This window comes from Myxine glutinosa, chromosome 10, assembly GCF_964187855.1.
Source record: "Myxine glutinosa chromosome 10, kmMyxGlut1.1, whole genome shotgun sequence".
Taxonomy (NCBI): domain Eukaryota; kingdom Metazoa; phylum Chordata; class Myxini; order Myxiniformes; family Myxinidae; genus Myxine; species Myxine glutinosa.
In genome coordinates, this window is record NC_136270.1 from 40,811,188 (window position 1) to 40,833,435 (window position 22,248).

Here is a 22,248-nt window from a genome sequence, read left to right on the forward strand (position 1 = left end):
GACCCTTTGAAACCCACAAAATACTCGCTAGCCCTAATACCATTTAACACCCCTAACACCGTAAAGACCCTCAAGAACCCCAAGACCCTTTATAGCCCCAAGACTGTTTAGCCGCTTTATGACACTAAGACCCATCAAGACCACAAAGACCCAGAGGGCCCGAAAGACCCATAAGACCTAAAAGAGTGTGTATTAATTACTGCTAGTGTGTATTAATTACACTAGGCCCTTTAGGACCCTAGGACCCAACAAGACCATGAAGACCCTAAATACGATGAAGAGCCTAAGAAACCTAAAACGCTTAAGACCCCTAAGACCCTTTAAGTCCCATAAAACCCTTTAGATGCTTTATAATGTGAAGGCCATTTCATACCCCTAAAATCCATTAAGACCCCTTAGACCTCTAAAACCCCATTACACCCTTTAGAGTCCTGAGACCTCTTAGACCCTTTGAATCCTCTTAGACCCTTTAGAACCACTAAGACCCTAGGATTATTTTCTAATCTTTAGACCTTTACACATTTACAACTAGACCATTTAGGTTTTAGACCTTTCATTTGCAATCAACGACCTCTCATTTAGTACATGCTTCCATTTATTTACCACACTAAACTCAACTCACAAAACAAGTCCTAGCGAGGGTCTGCAAGCTCTGATTGACCTTTCGTGTTTAAAAAGTTATCAAGATCTTTCAAAGGAAGAAACGTTTTATTCAGTGAAAATTCAATTTGGGGATATTGAAAAGGAGAAGGGATAGGGAATAAAGGAGTAATTGAGCATGTGAGATAGAGTTCGATCTTTACTGATGATGTTGTTGTTGTTACCTCCGCCACCAAAGGTGGATGGAGATTTTGTTTTCTTTTCACCCCTGTCTGTCCGTTTGTTTGTTTGTGAACAAGATATCTCAAAAAGTTGTGGACGGATTCGGACGGAATTTGGCAGAGATGTAGCGTATGTGACAAGGACGAAATGGTTAGATTTTGGTGAAGATATGGATTCGGATCCGACTAGTAGAATTATTTAAGTGATTCTTCACAATTGGGAGATATCGGGCCAAAAACGATACGGAGCAAGATATCTCAAAAATTTATGGACGGATTTGGACGAAAATTGGTGGACATGTTGTGTGTGTGACAAGGAAGACTCGATTCGATTTTGGTGAAGATGTGGATATGGATTCGGATATGAGAATTATTTAATTTTTTAAGTGATTCTTCACCATTGAGAGATAGGGCCAAAAATTATACATAGCGGGATATCTCAAAAAGTTATGGACGGATTTGGACGAACATTGGTGAACAGGTTGTGTGTGTGACACGGAAGAATAGATTCAATTTCGGTGAAGATTCGGATTCTGATCCGGGTAGTATAATTTTTTTGGAGGGAAGAATAATTTTTTGTGCTTTGTATTTTTTTGGAACAAGGAGGGGAAAAGGATTAAGCTGAGAGATCAACAGTAGCAATACCTGGAATAAATTGAGTGAAAAGGAGGCAAATGCAATCCAGAACATAGGCAGAAGCAACAACCCAACTAGCCCAGCCCTTCACAAGTAGGCCAGACTTTACCAGGGACATTTCCTCGATGATTCAACAACAAGATACGGGTTGGCACGGAAAGTTGGACGAAAAGCACGACCAGAAAACAGGAATGAAAATAAAACAGTAAAACACAACGTATCTGTTCCGGGAAACTTAGATTTAATGAACTGGAAGGAGGACTGCCAATCCAGGTGCAGCAAACCCTGAACCGGAAGTCACTTAAAGGATACAGCAGGGACAAACACCATAAGTTGGCGTCCATGGGGAGGAGGAAATTCCTCCTTAGCTGCTTTAAAATTTTATTTTTCTCCAACAAAGGGTTAACACCCAAAATGTCAGCATCTCCTTGCTACTCATGGTGGTCAGCATCTCCTTGCTACTCATGGTGGTCAGCATCTCCTTGCTACTCATGGTGGCCAGCATCTCCTTGCTACCCAGTACCCATGGTGGTCAGCATCTCCTTGCTACTCATGGTGGTCAGAATCTCCTTGCTACTCATGGTGGTCAGCATCTCCTTGCTACTCATGGTGGTCAGCATCTCCTTGCTACTCATGGTGGTCAGCATCTCCTTGCTACCCAGTACCCATGGTGGTCAGCATCTCCTTGCTACTCATGGTGGTCAGCATCTCCTTGCTACTTATGGTGGTCAGCATCTCCTTGCTACTCATGGTGGTCAGCATCTCCTTGCTACCCATGGTGGTCAGCATCTCCTTGCTACTCATGGTGGTCAGCATCTCCTTGCTAATCATGGTGGTCAGCATCTCCTTGCTACCCATGGTGGTCAGCATCTCCTTGCTACTCATGGTGGTCAGCATCTCCTTGCTACTCATGGTGGTCAGCATCTCCTTGCTACTCATGGTGGTCAGCATCTCCTTGCTACTCATGGTGGTCAGCATCCTTGCTACTCATGGTGGTCAGCATCTCCTTGCTAATCATGGTAGTCAGCATCTCCTTGCTACTCATGGTGGTCAGCATCTCTTTGCTACTCATGGTGGTCAGCATCTCCTTGCTACTCATGGTGGTCAGCATCTCCTTGCTACTCATGGTGGTCAGCATCTCCTTGCTACTCATGGTGGTCAGCATCTCCTTGCTACTCATGGTGGTCAGCATCTCCTTGCTACCCATGGTGGTCAGCATCTCCTTGCTACTCATGGTGGTCAGCATCTCCTTGCTACTCATGGTGGTCAGCATCTCCTTGCTACTCATGGTGGTCAGCATCTCCTTGCTACTCATAGTGGTCAGCATCTCCTTGCTACTCATGGTGGTTAGCATTTCCTTGCTACCCAGTACCCATGGTGGTCAGCATCTCCTTGCTACTCATGATGATCAGCATCTCCTTGCTACTCATGGTGGTCAGCATCTCCTTGCTACTCATGATGATCAGCATCTCCTTGCTACTCATGGTGGTCAGCATCTCCTTGCTACTCATGGTGGTCAGCATCTCCTTGCTACTCATGGTGGTCAGCATCTCCTTACTACTCATGGTGGTCAGCATCTCCTTGCTACCCATGGTGGTCAGCATACCTGTCCGTAAATGCAGACCGACACTAGCTAACACCAACACGAAATGTTCTTTAATCGGCTCTGGGAAGTGATGTCACTTCCCCCAATCACAGTGGGTTTATTTGTCCGAAGTTAAATCAGAGGTTTTCTCATGTATAACACATGGAAAAAAGTTTGGCAAGCCTACAAACTAGTACTGTTTACAAAAATAATATTGAATTAAATTCAAATTTGCTTTTAAATATCACTTACTTTTTGATCCAGTCTAGCATCCCGCCTTACTCTCCAAATCTCTGCCTATGGCATTCAAGGCCAACTCCACACATGCCTGACTGACTAGCTCTACTCTCGTGGCCAATGTGTGGATCTCAATGGAATCCTTTCATCTCCTCTCCCTGCCAAGGCCCCAAGGCAGTATTCTAGGCCCAGTCCTATTCCTGATCTTGATAAATGAGCTCTCGGAATCTCTAGAAATCCTCTTTATCTATTTGCTGATGAATCCACCCTCTGCCATGACATCCCACATTCTTCAGAGAGGAAGGGTGCAGCCTCTTCCCTGTCTTCAGACCATGACAAAATAACAAGCTGGTCAAACACTTGGAATATGTCTCTCAGCTGTCGACTGGGAATATCCTCCATCATACAAAGTGGGCTAGTGTTGCCTGGTGTTGGGCTAGCGGCTAGGGTGCCAGCTTGGATCCTGGGTTCGAATCCCGGTCGATCGCTGAATTAACGCCAGGGGGGTTGACTCAGCCTGTCATCCTTCCGAGGTCGGCTAATTGAGTACCAGTTCACTGGTAATTCCCTGCTTGTCGTAAAAGGCGACAAAAAGGGTTGGCGGCAGGAAGGGCATCCGGCCGTAAAACATTGCTTCAAAAAGGGGACCAAAAAACAACAACAACAACCACGGTCCCCGAAAAAGGCCAACCCCCGCAAAGGCCTCTAAAGGTGGTTTTATACAAAGTCCTTCCTTGGCACACCTGAATTCCTATACACCTACAAGGCCTTCATCCACAGCTTGATGGAGCACTGCTCTCCACTCTGGGCTGGCTCCCCTGCCTAACATCTTACACAGCTTGACGCCGTGAAAACCAAGGCCTTCAAGATTATTGGAATCTTCCGTGATGAAGCTGAGTCTATGGGATCACTTCGCTATCACAGACTGCTTGGTAGTCTCTCTGTTGTCTACAGCCTCCTTTCTGGTCTTGCACCTGCTATTCTTTCTGTGCTTCTCCCCCCCCCCCCCCCCCCGCCCCCCCAACCCCCTATCTTTTTGCAGGGCACACATGGTTGATCATCAACTCCCATCTAGTTAAACTACCTAAATCCAGGATCACTGCTCACCTCCATTCATTTTTTATTTGTTCCACTTCCCCTGCCACCACCTTCCCACCGTCTGTGGAACCAATTTCCACATTCTCTTTAATTTCATCCTTCCCTCCAAGTCTTCAAGACAGCTGTTCACTACCAACTCAGATCGTCCCCAATCCAAAACTGTGATATTTTCTACCCTTGTTAAACCTCCCCCCCCCCCCCCCCAACACCCCACCCCAATCGCTCCTCCTTCCAAATTTCCAGTTTACCCTCCGAAGAGTCTTTCTATATCCATCTTGTCTACCTCATGCATCCTCACCTGCCCCACATTCCTTCCCACGCCTATTGTTTGACCAAGTCTGCCTCTATTTGGCCTTCAACTCTGCTGTTGGTGTTTCCCAACTCACTCTGTCTCTGTCTCTGTCTCTCCCTCCTGTTCCTTTTGTCCTGTTGCATCCTGATCCGTTCAGCGAACTTCTACTAGCACTTCTCTCTCCTGTTCCTTTTGACCTGTTGCATCCTGATCTGTTCAGCGAACTTCTACTAGCTCTTCTACGAGCCTCAACTATGTTTCCAAAAAAATTAAAGAACCCTCCAAGCAAGCACAGGTGGTATTTTCCATTCATCACTAGACTAGGGCAGTTTTTCCCACTCAGCACACACAGCAGAAAAGAACTATCCACTTGAAAAAAGACTTTCACCCAGTCAGGGCTTGATTATGATATCACTGTTGTTACGTGCTCCTGCCCGACCCCCTGGTCACGGTGTACCTCCGAGCCCCGAAAGGAGTCACGGCAGAAAAATATGTTATCCTGTGTCAAAACAATGGTGAAACCACACCAATTGCAAATAATACAAACACCAATAATACAAACAAATATTGTATTAAAAATCACACAAGAATAACAGTACAACAATAATAGGAATCAAGAGTACAATCAATATATCTCATATGATGGTACCATCAGCTAGCATGCATAAGGTAACTCACTGTGCTCCAAGTGAGTGGAAAAGAACATTCCCCAATGTCTCTATATTCCCGTCTTCGAGCTCAGAGTTGATCCCCTCCACTGATCAACGAAACGATGTTGAATCGAAACCAGAATCTCGTTCAAATGACAGGCAGTCACGCCGCCCAAAACGGCACAAAGGCGCACGCGGCCAAAGCGGAGAAAAGGGTCACGTGGTTAAAGCGGCACAAAGGCGCACTCACGGCGACTGGGAAATCCAAAGGCGCCCTCCAGGTATGAACTTTCACTGTTCACAGTCGGCGAGCCGCAAAGTAATCGTCAAAAGCCTCGGTACACACACACCACAGATACGTCTGAAAGTGGTGGAAACAGTTGACGAAGCAAGGAAAGTTTGCTCCACACACGAACCACGCGAGTCAAAATGGCCGACGGCTCGTTCTCAAGTCGCAACGACCTGGCGATGATACTTCTGAATCCAACGCCAAACCTGACACGCAGGATGATCAGTCACAGCGATAACCGCTTTATCGCAGGAATCCTTTTTCCCCAGGAAATCCAAAGTACGTGACTCTTGCTTGACAACGTTCGATCCAGACCGCAAAGCAACCAGCTTCTTCTCCGACTCATTTGCTCCACCCTCTTTTTCTTCTCCTTCCGCTTCCTCGTCGTCCGGTTCCGGTTTCATTTAAAACTTTAACCTTTTTACCTTTTGACAACAATAACCGTCATTTCCCTCAAACCACCATAATAATAATACATGGTACCAGAAATGTTTCAAGTGGATGAAAACCACAACAACGGAAGTGATGAATCCATAACACTGTGTACATCCACAGGACGACTGTGTTACTGTTGCCAATATGAAACTTACGGAAGGTCAAAGATGCGAAATTATTGGGATGAAGAATGCTGGGATGTCCTCCAGGGAAGTTAGACATCAATTGGTTTCCATCAGATTGTTCATAGCAGATTGATTTGCAATCATCAACAAACCAATGATGTTTTGAATCCCAATCTGGATGACCCAGGGTGACCTTTAACAGAGAAAAAGCAGCTCTCATGGTCTAGAGCCGGCTTTGTATCGTTGCTAAGCCAGGAGATCAAAGAGATACCCTTTTCTCACCCCAGAACACAAAGCAGCCCACTGTCAACACTACAATATTGCATCCCGGAGGAAGATCCATATTGGTCGGATGAGAGCCAATTTAACATGCACGTCACAGATGGTAGAACTCAAGTTTGGCGGCAAGATAACACAGCCTTTACCACCAATAACATTGTAGAGGCCATCCCATTTAGTAGTGGATCCATTATGACATGGAGCTGCCTGTTATGATATTGTTATGTTTGTGGGGTAGTGAAATGTAGAGTCAGGTAGATTTGTGTAGGTATCATGCTCCGGATGACAGGTAAGAACCATCACCATGTAATAAGTTATGTTTAGCCGAATGTCGGAGTAAGTTGTATCTTCGTCCCCGTCACGAGGGGATGGGGCATTTTAACTAGCTAAGGAGATAAGGATAAATTATCCCTTGTAAGTCTTACCCAATGTGATTTCTCCTTTGGCTCTTTTGGCACTGCACCATAGACACGAGTGACAAATGCCCATTAATTGCACTAAATAATAACCATAAGACCAACCGGAAGCCAGTTCTGAACACTGCCATTTCGGACGCACCAGCTACATCGCCACGGAAGACAGGCAGGCCAAAGACACGCCACGAGGAGCCGTGATTGGCCAGGGCAGAGCAAGAAGCGACTCGCTATTGGGCAGGAGTTGACCAACGGAAAGGTCGGGGTAAGAAGGGACTCGTGATTGGCCAGGGTGGAGCAAGAAGCTACCTGCTGATTGGTGGAAAGAAGGCCGAGGATGAAGCAGAGCGCCGATTGGCAAAGACCACCGAGGACGTCAGAGGCGAGCAAGAAGCGGCGCGCTGATTGGTGGAAAAGCGCTGATGATGTCACGACCCGACATTAAAAGAACTTGAGGACCGACATTTTGTCTTGCTTTCCTCTTGCCCTCTTGCTTTCTTCGCCTCTCTGACCCTCTGATCTTGCCCTGTTCTTTCTTTCCTCTGGTTCCCTTGTTCTTCTCCTTCACATGTTTGTGCTTGGACGACAGGCTCCAGGAAGCGATTGAAGACGTCATCGGGAGACGTGCAGGGTTTTGCCAGGCAGAAACGATGCATGGACGAACGCTCAGGACTGCACGAGTGAGGCCTGTTTCCCACCAACGTGCGCGCCTCACACGCAGCTCCGGCCGCACCTCCGGGGCCTTGGATTTCTGGCGAGGATGGTGTGTCATCCATCCGTCAATCAGTCAGTCTGTCCGTCCGTAAACACTTGCAACTTCTACTCCGAAACTGCTGATGGGATTGTGACCAAACTTGGCACAAATTATAGTTGGTATTTTGCAACTCAAGTTTGCTCATAGCATTAAACAAATCAGGGTCTGAGGGGGTCTTCCGGGGGTCAAAGTGCATCAAGGTTTGACCCCTCTCCCTCCGCTCCCCCCCCCGTCCGCCCCCCCCCCCCACCCCCCAAAAAAATTGGAGTTTGCTTTCTCCTCTGAAACTACAAACACTATTTCGATGAAACTTGATTGACCACAACCTTCATCACCCATGATACATCAACGTTTGTCCTCGGCATAAAAATCGGAGTTTAACGGGGTGGGGGATATGACCCCTTAAAATAGGTATTTCCTCTCTTCTCCGAAACTACACACACATTTTTGATTAAACTTGATCACAACAGTCATCACCCGCGATGTACCAATGTTTGTTCACGGCATAAAAAATCGGGTTATTGGGGATCTACGAAGGGGGGGGGGGGGTGGGAGGGTGGTTGCCCCCCAAAGTAGGTATTTTTTTGTTTGTATGCTTAAAATCTCATGATTACGTTAGTATGATTCTACATGCTGCCCTGTCTTCTAGCAACCATTGAAATTGGTTTTAAATACCTCAAAGGAAGACTCCAGACCCCAATTTTTTTTAAATTATTTAAATCTTTAGAATTAGGTAATGTTTAATTTTTAAAAAGAAAAAAAAATTCGACGCTAAATTAGTCGTAAAATGCGTTTTTAAGAAGGCACGATTAAAAAAAAAAAAGCTAGTTCTGGAATCCTTGTGACGTCACTGTGACGTCACACGAGGTATAGATCTCAGCTGATCGCGGTGCACACTGTGCATAAATATGGCAGACATGGCAGAAGGAGAAGTTTCTGACTCCGAATCGCTCGATATTTCCTCCGACCTGTCGGACTTTTCAGCCGATGAATACGTATCAGAGGCTGAGGAAAGTATTGTAGAAGAATTTGATATAGAATGGAGAGAATTTGGTGTTCAACCATATCAGTTTGAGCCGGAATACGCCGACGAAGATCCAGAGGCCAATATGGAGGTCAAAGTGGAAAACGACGAAGATGATGCTGAACGGCTCGCAGATTTAGATTACTGGTACGTGTTGGGCTAGCCTACTTGTTGATAATTTCGGTTAAATATGCGAGGAATATTTATATCAAGCGAGTGTTATTGCAGTAGTGACTTTGTTTGATCGATAAAACGGTAAAAACCCGATCGCCTTGGGCCTGTATCATGGCGTAGCCACAGACACGCAGGCTGCAGCTACTGAGTGTAGTGTACAAATGCACTCGTCACTGTACGTCGGCGTTTCGTATAATTTTGGCCAATTTATTTATATTTATGGCAGGCATGTTCCGCTAGACCCCGAAATAAGTCGATACATAAACAATGGGATAGCCCACATTTTATACATGACACAAACGTCATTTACGAGTTAGTGTAGGCCTAGGCCTATGCATTGCAAGTGTCTTTGGGGACACACAGTGACAGGACACTCACATTCGAGCTTGTGTTTATAATTACTAGGGCATGCCCGTACTATATATATATCTAAAATTATATCCCCCCCCCCCCTCTATTTACATGAAATGGTTTGGTCCATTCGCAAAGCCAAAGCGAACGGCTTGCGAGTACGGTGACAATCCCCCCCCCTCTATTTACATGAAATGGTTTGGTCCAAAGCGAACGGCTTGCGAGTACGGTGACAATCCCCCCCCCCTCTATTTACATGAAATGGTTTGGTCCAAAGCGAACGGCTTGCGAGTACGGTGACAATCCCCCCCCCCCCCCCCCTCTATTTACATGAAATGGTTTGGTCCAAAGCGAACGGCTTGCGGAGTTTGGTAAAGAAATCGCCATAGCTCGGTAACTACTTGTCCGATTAATATGAAACCTTGAAAAGGCACATCCTCGGGTCCCCAGCAATATACCTGGCAAGTTTCAAGTATATCGGACCGGTAGTTGTCGAGAAACAGCGGTCGCATACACACAGACACACACACAGACACACAGAGATTACTGGAATTATAGATAGATAATACCATTGTTTTTCTTGAATGAAAGGGGGGTTCATAATCTCTCAATTTATGGTTGCATACATACTTTAAAGGGGCTCTTCAATCATGAAACGTTGTTTACACTTTACATGCAAATATTGGTAAAACTCAGCAAAATAAATTGGCTACCTATTATACATTATATTTTGTTTCTAGGACTGCACTCCGAGTACTAACACAGTGTCCAGCCTAATGTTATGGCTCAAGTGTTATTACTGGCAACATCCTTCGAGAATTCATGCAGTGTTCGCACAAAAGGCTCCGAGACTTTGCTGCACCCGTACAAAACCAAACTATAAACCATTTAGAATCCGATATGCAGGACAATATAACTAGAATAGAAACACTCCACACATTACTCAGGTTCACTATGTTTTTTCGTTCAAAATCATGGTAGATTAGCAAACCTATACATTTTTGGAAACGTTATTACATGGAAAATCTGAAAATCAATGTTTACATTTGCCAATTCCGACCAATTCCATTCGACCAATTCGACCAATTCGACCAATCGACCAATTCCATTCGACCATTCGACCATTCGACCAATCGCTTCGATCGACCATTCGACCAATTCGATCGATTCGATTCGATTCGATTCATCGAATTCGATTCGATCGACCATTCGACCAATTCGATTTGCCAATCAATTTGACCGACCTTTGCTTGTGTGGAACGGACTGTGAAAACGATGCGGACTATATTGTCGGATACGACACACAGGACAGTGATGACGAACTCGAAATGGCATATTCTGTAATCGTGTATGTTTGATGCCATTGACTGCCTGTGTATATTTTGTCATTGACTGCCCGTGTAGATGTGAAGTTATACTGACTGCATGTGTATATATGATTTTGCTGACTGCCTGTGTATGTTTGGTGATATGAATTATTGTGACACATTTTGATGTTATTAACTGCCTGTACAAAATGATAACATGTATTTGATTATGCAACTTATCGCGAATATAAAGACAGTATTTTGCAATTCAAAACCTTTGATTCGTGTCTTACCATTCCCCATAGCACTAATTTGATACTTTCATTGGATTCCTTGTCCCTGAAAATATAGGTTTAGTATATTTTTAAAAGTTTTAAGGGTAATTAGAGGCAGAAATAGAACAAAATATGTATTTTACAGTGGCCATTTTGAAAATCCAAAATGGCCGCCATACAGGTATCTCTCCAAATGTAAACATTGATTTTTAGTTTCCTTATGCTATAATTTTTTTTTTTTTTTTTTTTGTATACAAGATCGAGGCTCGTGAAAGAGCGAACATTAATCACACAGAAAGACAAACAGACACATAAAACAAATAACATCGGGAGCGGTAGACAAGATGGGGAGAGAGGGGGAAGGACACAAACACAACATTTGAGAGCAGGGACCGAGAGACATGGAGACATCGAGAGAACTGTGGGAGGGAGAGGGCTTTGGGGGGGAGGCATGGGAAGGGGGGGGGGGGGGTGGGAGAGGTATAAAACATATGGACACTGCCAAGACTTTCAGGAAAGAAGTTGGAATTTCAAACAAGGTGGATCTGGGGGGGTGAATTAGTGGGGGTAGAAAAGATCAAGGTTTTGGATGGGGGAAGATAAGAGATGGTGGTGAACAGCTGTTTTGAAGACCTGGAGGGAGGAGTGTGATTGAAGTGAGTGTGGGAGTTTGTTCCAGAGGCGGGAGAAAAGAGGAATGAAAGAGTGAAGGTGAGCAGAGAGCCGAGATTTCGGCAGTTTAACCATCAGACGGTGGCTGGCAGATATTGTGCGACCTGTAGGAATATTTGGGGGACACAGCACAGAGAGAGCTGGGGGAGCAAGGCCGGAGAGGAGTCGGTAGAAGACAGAAAGACCACCTACCTGCCTGCGGTGAGTGAGTGAAAGGCCCTCAGAGATAGCTTCATCGCGGGAGATTCCAATGATTCTGAAAGCTTTGGATTCAACAGCGTGAAGCCGAGCCAGGTGTGAGGCAGGAGCACCAGCCCATAGGGGAGCACAGTATTCCATTGAGCTGCGGATGAAAGCCTTGTATGTGGTGAGGAGCTCAGGTGTGCCTAGGAAGGACTTCGCACGACGGAGGATGCCCAGTCGGCGACTGGCTTTGGAGGCCAGCTTGGAAATGTGGTTTTCCCAAGAAAGATCATGGCAGATGGTGAGACCCAAAAGCTTGAGCGACAGAACTTCTTGGAGAGGATTGTTGAGAAAGTAGATGGGAGGGTTGTCCAGTCGATCTTTTCGGAGAGACATAGTAAGAATGTGAGATTTGTCAGGATTGAAAGACATGTTCCACATGTTTGACCAGTCTGTGATTTTGTCCAGGTCTTCAGAGAGTGAGGAGGCTGCAGACTGCCGATCTGAGGGAAGAGGAATGGAGCGGCAGAGAGTGGAGTCATCAGCAAAGAGATACAGAGGATTTTCCAGAGAGTCGGAGAGATCATTGATAAAGACCAGAAAAAGCACAGGGCCCAGCACACTGCCTTGGGGAACTCCAGCCTGAACGGGAAGGGGAGATGAGAGAAATCCATTCAGGGCCACACGTTGACTACGACCAGAGAGGAAGTCCGCAAGCCATGCATGGAGATTTCCATGGATACCATAGGAGGAGAGTTTGGTGAGCAGAGCTGGGTGCCAGACCGTATCGAAGGCACGTGATATGTCAAGGGAGACAGCTCTGATTTCCTGTTTGGCATTGAGGACCTCCATCCATCCAACCTTTCCAAAAATGTATAGGTTTGCTAATCTACCATGATTTTGAATGAAGTATAATTTATTGACATAGTGAACCTGACTACTATTGTATTGTAAACCATTTGTAAAGTATTTCCGGCTTCCCCATCACCTCGTGTGACGTCATCCTGTGAATGGGCACGTGGTCTAAGATTTGCAGAAGCGTTTCGTCGATGGTCTATTATTGGCACATTTAAGGGCGGATTACAAGGAAACGACTTCGCGGGTTGATTTTTTTTTTTTAGATTATGTTGTTATGTACTGACCAAAGATGATGTAGAAGCATTTAACTAAAAAAAAAATTTGGGCTCTGGAGTCTTCCTTTAAGTCAGTGCAGTATAGGCGCCCGCGAAACGACGTAACTTCCGGTTAGCGCACCCTTCGCGACAACAGTCACGTGATTGGATACGTTGAAAACAAACCACAAAAGGGCACGTGTTACAGCCGGAAATTATGGAAACGGTGTAGGTTATTTGATCATAACTCGCTTAATTCTTGTCTGATCTTTAAAATTTTAACTTTCCAAGAAACGAGAAGTAATTCTCTTTCTAACAATATAAAGTTTTAGGAAAAATAATACGAAATGTTTGTATAGCCGCCCGCGGAACTACGTAACTTCCGGTTAGTGCACCCTTCGCCACAACAGTCACGTGATTGGATACGTTGAAAACAAACCACAAAAGGGCACGTGTTACAGCTTACTTCCGGTAGTCTCGCCCTCACGTACACTGCTTTATTCTACCAGGTGAGTGTCTTGGGGTATTGCTCATATTTGTTTGATAAATGTTACGGTTTAGGAATACTTTTCTCAATTATTGCTATGATCAGGGAAAACAACACATGCTTAACTTTTCTCCACGTGTATATTTATCTATAAATGTGTGACGTGTGACCACGGCTCCTGTGACTGTGCAGGATACAAGACTTCGATCTGTTAAAAATTGAAGAAAAAAAAACAACGTGATTCGACGAAATTTTGAATTTTCAATTTACTTCCTTTTAAAAGAAATCCAAAGATTGCAAGGAAATGTCCACAAAGTCCCACTCCACCCTCCTGGTCTTTAAAACAGCTGTTCACCAACATCTCTTATCTTCCGCCATCCAAAACCTTGATTTTTTCTACCCCCGCTAATTTCACCCCAATTCCACTTTTTTGAAATACCAACTTCTGTCCTGTCCTGGAAGTCCTTGGTGTCCTTGTGTTTTATACTTCTCCCTTCCCCCCCCCCCCCCCACTTCCCACGCCTCCTCCCCCCAAGCCGTCTCCCTTCCACACATCTCCCTGCTCTCAAATGTTGTGTTTGTGTGCTTCCCCTTCTCTCCCCATCTTGTCTTCCGCTCCCTCTTTTTATATATTTTGTTTGTCTGGTTGATTTGTTTGTGAAGTAAATGTGAGCTCTTTCACGAGGCTCGATTCAGTATACTACAAAACAAAAAAAACAAACAAAAAAAAAATGCAGGTTGGTGAATTTCTAAGTAATCTCTATGAAATCAGCAATAATCTTTCCATTGCAGATTGATGATTGGCTGGAAAACGTCATGTTTAGCCAGCTAACTTGGCACGTCGTGCTTCGCAGTAAGTGCTGAAAGCTTGTCATGAATGGAGTGCCCCCAGTGAATGAATAATCTGTTGGGCCACAGCGAAATAATATAATTTCTAAAATAAAGTAGCAACAAACCTGAGATTTAATTTGCATTTAAATTCTGTTCATTTGCCTTCTTGAATTGAACTTGATTGAGAGTAGGTACGCAAAGGTTGCATTAATCTTCGAGAATTCTCGTTTATTGAGTAGTATTCTTTGTAGGAGTCAAATTAACAAAAATCACATGATCCACGAGATCCACACTCCTACTTCCCTATTGATATCACTCAAACATCCACCCCTCTCCCATACACACACACCATCACCACCACCACGCCCTTCTCTTTTAAAGTTCATCATTTTACAGCTTCTCATTTTAATCAATTTCTCTCCACCAATCTATCGCTGTTTTATCTCCTCCAATCCTTTTTCCAAACTAATTTCCAACAGAATGGACAAATAACCACATCCCTCAACAATAATTTGTATTACCTGTTTTATGATTTCAAATCGCTCTAGAACCACAGCAACCTCATTGGCATATTGTAATCAAGGCAAGATCTACAGCAAGTTGCTCACTCGGATGTTTTTGACTTCAAACAGTATAGGCCACTGTCGTGTTTGTGTGTGTGTGTGTGTGTGTGTACATTTATATATATTTCTGCACATGCTCGCTGAACATTCTGGGAGCGGAATGCGTCATTTTGAAAGTCGTGTATGAGGTGGAAAGTTCACGAGCCCGTAGTTACATCATGTTGCTGCTGGTGCCACCAAAACCAATGAGGCAACACCTTGCAGTGCACCAATGGCAGCACACCCTCTGGGGTCCTTGTGATGGCCGGCGCAGCGCCGTGCGCCGGACACCTTAAACTCAAGAGCACTGGTTGTGAGGGTGTTATCAACCCAAACATGAACAAATACATCAAAACGCACCCGTTTCCTACCTTGCCTAGGTGCCTTGTCTGGATTTACAAAGGTACACGACAAATTACACCCACCTGATCACTATGTCAACTACACTGCCCCTCACGGCATACGTAAGAACATGACAACTTCATTCCAACGGGTACCTGGTTACAATAAAGGTTTTAACCTACATGAACAGAAAAACCACACTAACTTAACATGCTACCTAATCCGTGCCCCCTCCAACGTTACAGTACAAATACAGCTTCTCCAAAGCCCTGCCAGCATAAAATCAACATCCCTGATGTGTTGTTTTTTATACAAAGTGAAGGTTCGTGGATGAAATAAAACATAAAACAGAGGAGGAATGCATGAGGGGGGGTAATAAAAGAGTGAGGAGAGGGGGCAGGAGGACAAGTACGTGGTGTTAACAAGTTGGATACAAGCTCAAAGACAAGTAAGGGGCTAAAAGAACAGCAAGAAGCAACCACGGATGCAACAGGAAATAAACAAAAAAATGGAGAAGGTAACAAACCAATCTGTGAAGGCAACAAATCAGTTATATTCTGTATAAAAGCCTCATCCAGATTTTTGCCAAATGCAGAGTAGATTTTTTTGCAGCTCTCACATCTTACGTGGCCGAGGTCGACGTTTCAGCAGCTCTCGATCCATGTTTGCAGATGTGCTTCATGGTGTTGAAGTCATGGCTGTGACGCCCAGAGAAGACGCCGCAGCCATTCTGACTCTTCGAGACAGAGGTGGTTCCGAACATGTGGCATGTGGCATGCTGAGGTAAATGTGTTGAAGTCACGGCTGTGATGCCCAGAGAACACGCTGCAGCCATTCTGACTCTTCGAGACAGAGGTGGTTCCGGACGTGTGGCATGTGGCATGCTGAGGTAAATGTGTTGAAGTCACGGCCGTGATGCCCAGAGAAGACGCCGCAGCCATTCTGACTCTTCGAGACAGAGGTGGTTCCGGACGTGTGGCATGTGGCATGCTGAGGTAAATGTGTTGAAGTCACGGCTGTGATGCCCAGAGAAGACGCTGCAGCCATTCTGACTCTTCGAGACAGAGGTGGTTCCGGACGTGTGGCATGTGGCATGCTGAGGTAAATGTGTTGAAGTCACGGCCGTGATGCCCAGAGAAGACGCCGCAGCCATTCTGACTCTTTGAGACAGAGGTGGTTCCGGACGTGTGGCATGTGGCATGCTGAGGTAAATGTGTTGAAGTCACGGCTGTGACGCCCAGAGAAGACGCCGCAGCCATTCTGACTCTTCGAGACAGAGGTGGTTCCGGACGTGTGGCATGTGGCATGCTGAGGTAAATGTGTTGAAGTCACGGCTGTGATGCCCAGAGAAGACGCTGCAGCCATTCTGACTCTTCGAGACAGAGGTGGTTCCGGACGTGTGGCATGTGGCATGCTGAGGTAAATGTGTTGAAGTCACGGCTGTGACGCCCAGAGAAGACGCCGCAGCCATTCTGACTCTTCGAGACAGAGGTGGTTCCGGACGTGTGGCATGTGGCATGCTGAGGTAAATGTGTTGAAGTCACGGCCGTGACGCCCAGAGAAGACGCTGCAGCCATTCTGACTTCGAGACAGAGGTGGTTCCGGACGTGTGGCATGTGGCATGCTGAGGTAAATGTGTTGCATACTATAAAATTCCTTACTGTTATTATGTTAAGAGAGATTCTTCTATATCAAGATGGGACTATTGAAGACTGCCCAGGAAACAGATGTAATCCAGTTAACAGATCTCTCTAACTTTCCTTCTTCCAGTCTTGCATTACACTTCATTTCTCTGTGCTTTCTGTGACATGTTTGAAGGTTAAATCAATCCTGGCTCATTGTGTGCTTATTCTGATGAGTTGGAATAACGAAAATAAATAATTATGTAATATAATCTCCCTTTTGGGCGCAAAGAAAGACACTTTGATCGGAAAATGGACACATTACGCTTCATGCACAATGGAAACGGGTTCGGTATGACGCACTCGATGGAAACAAAATGGCGTCTAATTTCACGTTTTCGCAACTCTCAATATACAGGGACTCTTGCCTGATCTAACCCAACTCTCTTATTTGCAGTTGTTTCCTCCCGTCCTCTACCTCTCTCCTTTCTTCTTCTTCATTCATTCCGCTACTTATTATGTCTGTCTGTGGACCTTGTCCCTCAATTTGTGGACAATTTACCCTCCTCAACCACCCTCTCCCATTAGCTGAAATGTTTTGAAGAAAAAACAAATGTTGTATTCGTTTTATTTTGGCAGTGCGCTGTACATAAGTCAAAGTTTATGGACATTTGGAAGAATTTTGACCCCTCCACCCCTCCTCCTTTCCTTTTTTCCTACTATCCCACTTTTTTAATGATTTATTTTCTCCACATTATCCTCACCCTTACCTTCCCTTTCTGAAATCTGTCTCATTTTACCCCTCGACCCACCTCTTCCCCACTTTATATGTATAATATACGAGTATACCTCGTACAAATATGAGTTCATGCAAAAAACAAACTAGAAAAAAAAAATCAGAGATTGCAGACCTTGGCCTGGACTTGTTTCGTGTGGTGTGTAAACAATGCATTGATAAGCGCAGGTTTATGTTCATACAGCGGACAAACAGGTCTTTTTGGTTTCATTACGTTCAAATCGTATGTGTTTATAGACGTATTCATGTTCCAATAGTACGTATTTTATAAACGTATGCACATTCTAATACTTTGTATTTTATAGAAAAAAAAACATGTTCCTAAGAGCAGGTACTTTATAGATTACTCACATTATTACTAGTACGTACTTTAGAGACGTACTTGCATTTCGTAATACATACTTTATAGACGTACTCGAATTTTATTTGTAGATACTTTATAGAGGTCTTCAGTTGAAAAGAGATAATGTGTAATACTAGATACCATCACCAGGAGGCGTTTGTGGCCTATGTTAGCACATTATGTGCGGACAGACAGACAGACAAACAAACGGACCTAAATATAATACCCGGGGGTAACAATAACGAGCGAGGGTAACAATGTGGCTTATTCTGGGTCTAATTGGGAATTTTATTCCCAATAACCTAAATGTGTAGAGCAAAGCAAATGGTCATGTTTATTCTTGCTACAAAATCAATTTTACTGATTAGTTGCATGAAAAACAATATTTTCTGAACATGATGACTGAATCATTATATCAGAGCCATTTCTGGGTTGACATGATGGTCTAGATATACACACACACACACACACACACACACACACACACACACACACACACACACACACACACACACACACACACACACACACACACACACACACCTCTAAGGTATCTAGCCTGGATTTTAATCCCAACCCAGCTATAAACTGCCATCCTGGTGTTTCACAGGCAGGTGATTCATCAATGTGTGTGCCGTCCCAGGGATGGACGTTAAACTTGGCGTCTCGTCTACAAACATTCATTGCTGACATTATATATCCCACAGTGTCCTTCTCGCGAAGTGTTGGCAAGCTATCGCCGGCACCATGGCCAATTTCCAAATTATCGCCCTAACCATCAAAGGGCACTGCATCAGTGGCACAGCTGCGCCCTCAGCCATATGATGCTTCCCCACAGCTTTGCGCTGCATATGAGCAAACGAAGAGCCATTACCTGCCTCAGCACATGATATAATTTGGGTTTCCATCAGAACATCTGGGCTCAATGGACCAAGCACTATAATGGTCAAGGTAACTCCTTAAGGAGCGTTAAGATGTGGGTTGTGGGAATTCTGGACTGTTGTAGACAGCAGATTGATATCATGCATCTTAGACACAACTATCATACTTACAAACGTGTTTTACGCAATATGTAAAATTGCTCTAATATTTGGGTGAGTTCTCATTTCTTTATAGAAACGAATAGAGGAGCTTATATCGCTTGTAGAGCAAGGATGGAAGGACATAACAATGTAGTCTTGTATGGATTACTTGGACATTAATAGATTATGGACCAATCAATCAAGGATCTGGATGGGACCATCTTATCAATGTCAAGAAATTATATCAATGTTCAACTGGAAACACCAAACAGACCAACGCATTTTGTTCTTCCTCTCGATATTAGAATGAAAAACGTATCTAATTAAGTCAACAAATTAGTGTTTGCTCCACAACATCTCATGACCACCACTGGACTTCAGGTCATAATGAATTTGAAGGCTCATAATTATTATTGCACACCATACATCAAATCTAAATTGTGCAGCACAAGGTTAACACCCTAATCCATCAAAAAGAGACTATGGTCAAGTGTGTGTTTGTGTGTGTGTGTGTGTGTGTGTGTGTGTGTGTGTGTGTGTGTGTGTGTGTGTGTGTGTGCGTGCAAGCAATTGCCTTTTCCCAACGACGGGTCTTGTTCAAAACCTTCAAGATGACCTTGGGTGTTGACAAATATCCATCTGGCATGAAGGAAAAGTCATTCCCATTCCATTGCGTGTCCATTAAAAATCTGCGAAACAAAAATATCTCAGTTGTAACTCTTCAAATTAACATCGTGCTATAATGTTGGGTATTGTACAACTACAACCACATTTCCTGGTAAGCCTTTAACCTCCAATCTGCATAATCTCTCATTTACGAAGCCGTGTGGAACAGAAATTCGCCATTACACAGTGAATTATGACAGATGTGAGCTATGTTCTGGCAAAATCTATTGGTTGGTTTCCATGTGTCAAAGCAAAGCTAATTGTCTCAGATTTTGCAGTGTCAACGATGATATCCTGGTTCCTAAGCAAGAGAGCAACGTATAAATCAGAATATTTACATAACATATTGTATCTTGCACTGTGTGCAAATAAATTTTATTGTGGTTAATGTGGTTATAGAGTATCATATGCCTAGCTTTGAAAATGCCTCGCATTTGAAATATTGACAAAATATATTTACAAAAATATCGATTAAAAAAAATCAGGTAAAAGACATCAGGAAATTGAAAAAAAAAAAAAAAAAAAAAACATTTGAAAAAAAAACATCAGGAAAAAAATAGGTATCAGGAAATTGGAAAAAATAAAAATAAAAATTAATAAATAAACATTTGAAAAAAGACATCAGGAAAAAAAAAATTAATAAACTTGAAAAAAGATCAGGAAAAATAGACATCAGGAAATTGAAAAATAATAAATTTAAAAAATAAAAGTAATAAACTTTTGAAAAAAGACATCAGGAAATTGAAAAATAACAAAAAAAATAAAACTAATAAACTTTTGAAAAAAGACAGGAAAAAAAATAGGTATCAGGAAATTGGAGAAAAAAAAAATTAATAAACTTTTGAAAAAGTTTTCAGGAAAAACACATCAGGAAAAAAATAGGTATCAGGAAATTGGAAAAAATAAAAATTAATAAACTGTGTGTGTGTGTGTGTGTGTGTGTGTGTGTGTGTGTGTGTGTGTGTGTGTGTGTGTGTGTGTGTGTGTGTGTGTATAGAATGGTCATGTTTATTCTTGCTACAAAATCAATTTTGCTGATTAGTTGCATGAAAAACAATATTTTCTGAACATGATGACTGAATCATTATTATATCAGACCCATTTCTGGGTTGACAGGAAAAATTTTCATCAGGAAAAATAGACATCAGGAAATAAATAAATAAAATAAAATAAAAACTAATAAACTTTTGAAAAAAGACATCAGGAAAAAAAAGACGTCAGGAAATTGAAAAAAATTCAAAAGAAAAACGTTTGACAAAAAAACCCATCAGGCCTGGCATTTGAAAATTGTGAATGTAAATTGAGAGTTATTTGAGAGTTGTGAATGGAAGTTGTGAATGGAAGGCAGTCAACACCAATCATGGAAAAGTAGAATATGTCTGACTTCCCAAAGCGCATTGTGTTTTGTCTAATCAACTTTACACTGAAGATTATGTCCATCGGGACAATCTCCTAAACACAGGTCATCCAGTACTAAACCACCATCAGCTAAACCACTTCCAGAATACAGGACTCCGAGAGAAGGAGGTCTCACCTGCCGGATTGATCTGGATTGACAAAAAAGTAAACCGAACACTAAACAAAAAAGGCTGTTTTCTGCTCGAGTGATGCACTATATGGTTTTCCATTTACAGGGAGCGACTTCTGCTACACCAAATTTGTCACCACCGAAAGAAAGGTCAAGCTCTCTCGTAGAAGGTCCAAAGGATTGCCATATATTTGGCAGCAAATGAAAAGGTTTGTGCGAGGTTTCCAAAAAGCTTTCTTTCTTGTCGGATAATGGCATATCCATTGCGACACCGGGAAGGGTTTGCACATGGAAGTTGCTGTCACTGCTTTGTAATTGAGAGCCATTGCTTGTCGATTTGCATGAGGCCTGCTTAGACGTTTCTATACTTTCTGGGTGTATTTGTACTGTACAGAAATGCACTAACACACACCCAGCAATACAAGGTACAAGCAACGTATGATCTTTTGCTACGTTGTTGTGCGTTTCCACGGTTTGAGCAACTGTTGTACATTCCGGATTTCCCATGATGTAACTAATAAATCAGCAATCTTTGTCACATTGTGATCTTTCTGCCTCCTGAGTTTGCTTTTTTTACATAGTTGAGGCTCGTGGAAGAGTTCGAATTAATACACTGAATGGTTCGGTTCAGGACACAACAGGACAAAAGGACCAGTTGAGAGGAGGGGTGGGGGGCGGAACACCAACAGCAGGGTTGAAGGCCAAGATAGGGGCAGACTTGGACAAACAATGGTTGGGAGGAAATGCATAGGGTGGACAAGATTGATCCAGAAGGAAGCTCTCAATGGGGAAACTGGAAATTTGGAAGGGAAAATGATGGTGAAGTAGTGGGTTAATGGCGGCAGAGAAGATCATGGTTTTAGATGGGGAATGATCTGAGATGGTGGTGAACAGCTGTCTTGAACACCTGGACGGAAGACTGAGATTGAAGAGAATGACAAAGCTCGTTCCACAGGCAGGAAAAAAAATAGCAACAAATGAGTGGAGGCGAGCAGTGATCCTGGATTAGGTAATTTAACCCAAAGGGGGTTGGTGGTGGACCATGTATGCCTTACAGAAACCTGGGTGGGAGGAGAGGAGGGTACAAAGCATCGAAAGAGAAGAGGGTGCAAGACCAGAAAGGACTTGGTGGAAATCAGAGAGGCCACTGACCCATCTACGATGGTGTAGTAATAGACCCATAGACTCAGCTTCATCGCAGGAGATTCCAATAATCTTGAAGGCCTTGGTTTCCACAGCAACAAGCTGAGCACCATGTGAGGCAGGGGGAGACACAGAGGGGAGAGCAGTACTCCAC

General features: G+C 43.7%; 1 protein-coding gene across 1 annotated transcript in view; it reads right to left on the reverse strand.

Moving 5' to 3' along the window:
• LOC137433520 (glutamate receptor ionotropic, NMDA 2B-like) overlaps positions 1-22,248 on the reverse strand; it is a 260,022-nt gene that overhangs the window by 226,089 nt on the left and 11,685 nt on the right. The window contains exon 3 of the mRNA XM_068125849.2: positions 19,332-19,446. Within this exon, the coding sequence (XP_067981950.2) occupies positions 19,332-19,446 (115 nt within the window). The remainder of the gene's footprint in view (positions 1-19,331; positions 19,447-22,248) is intronic.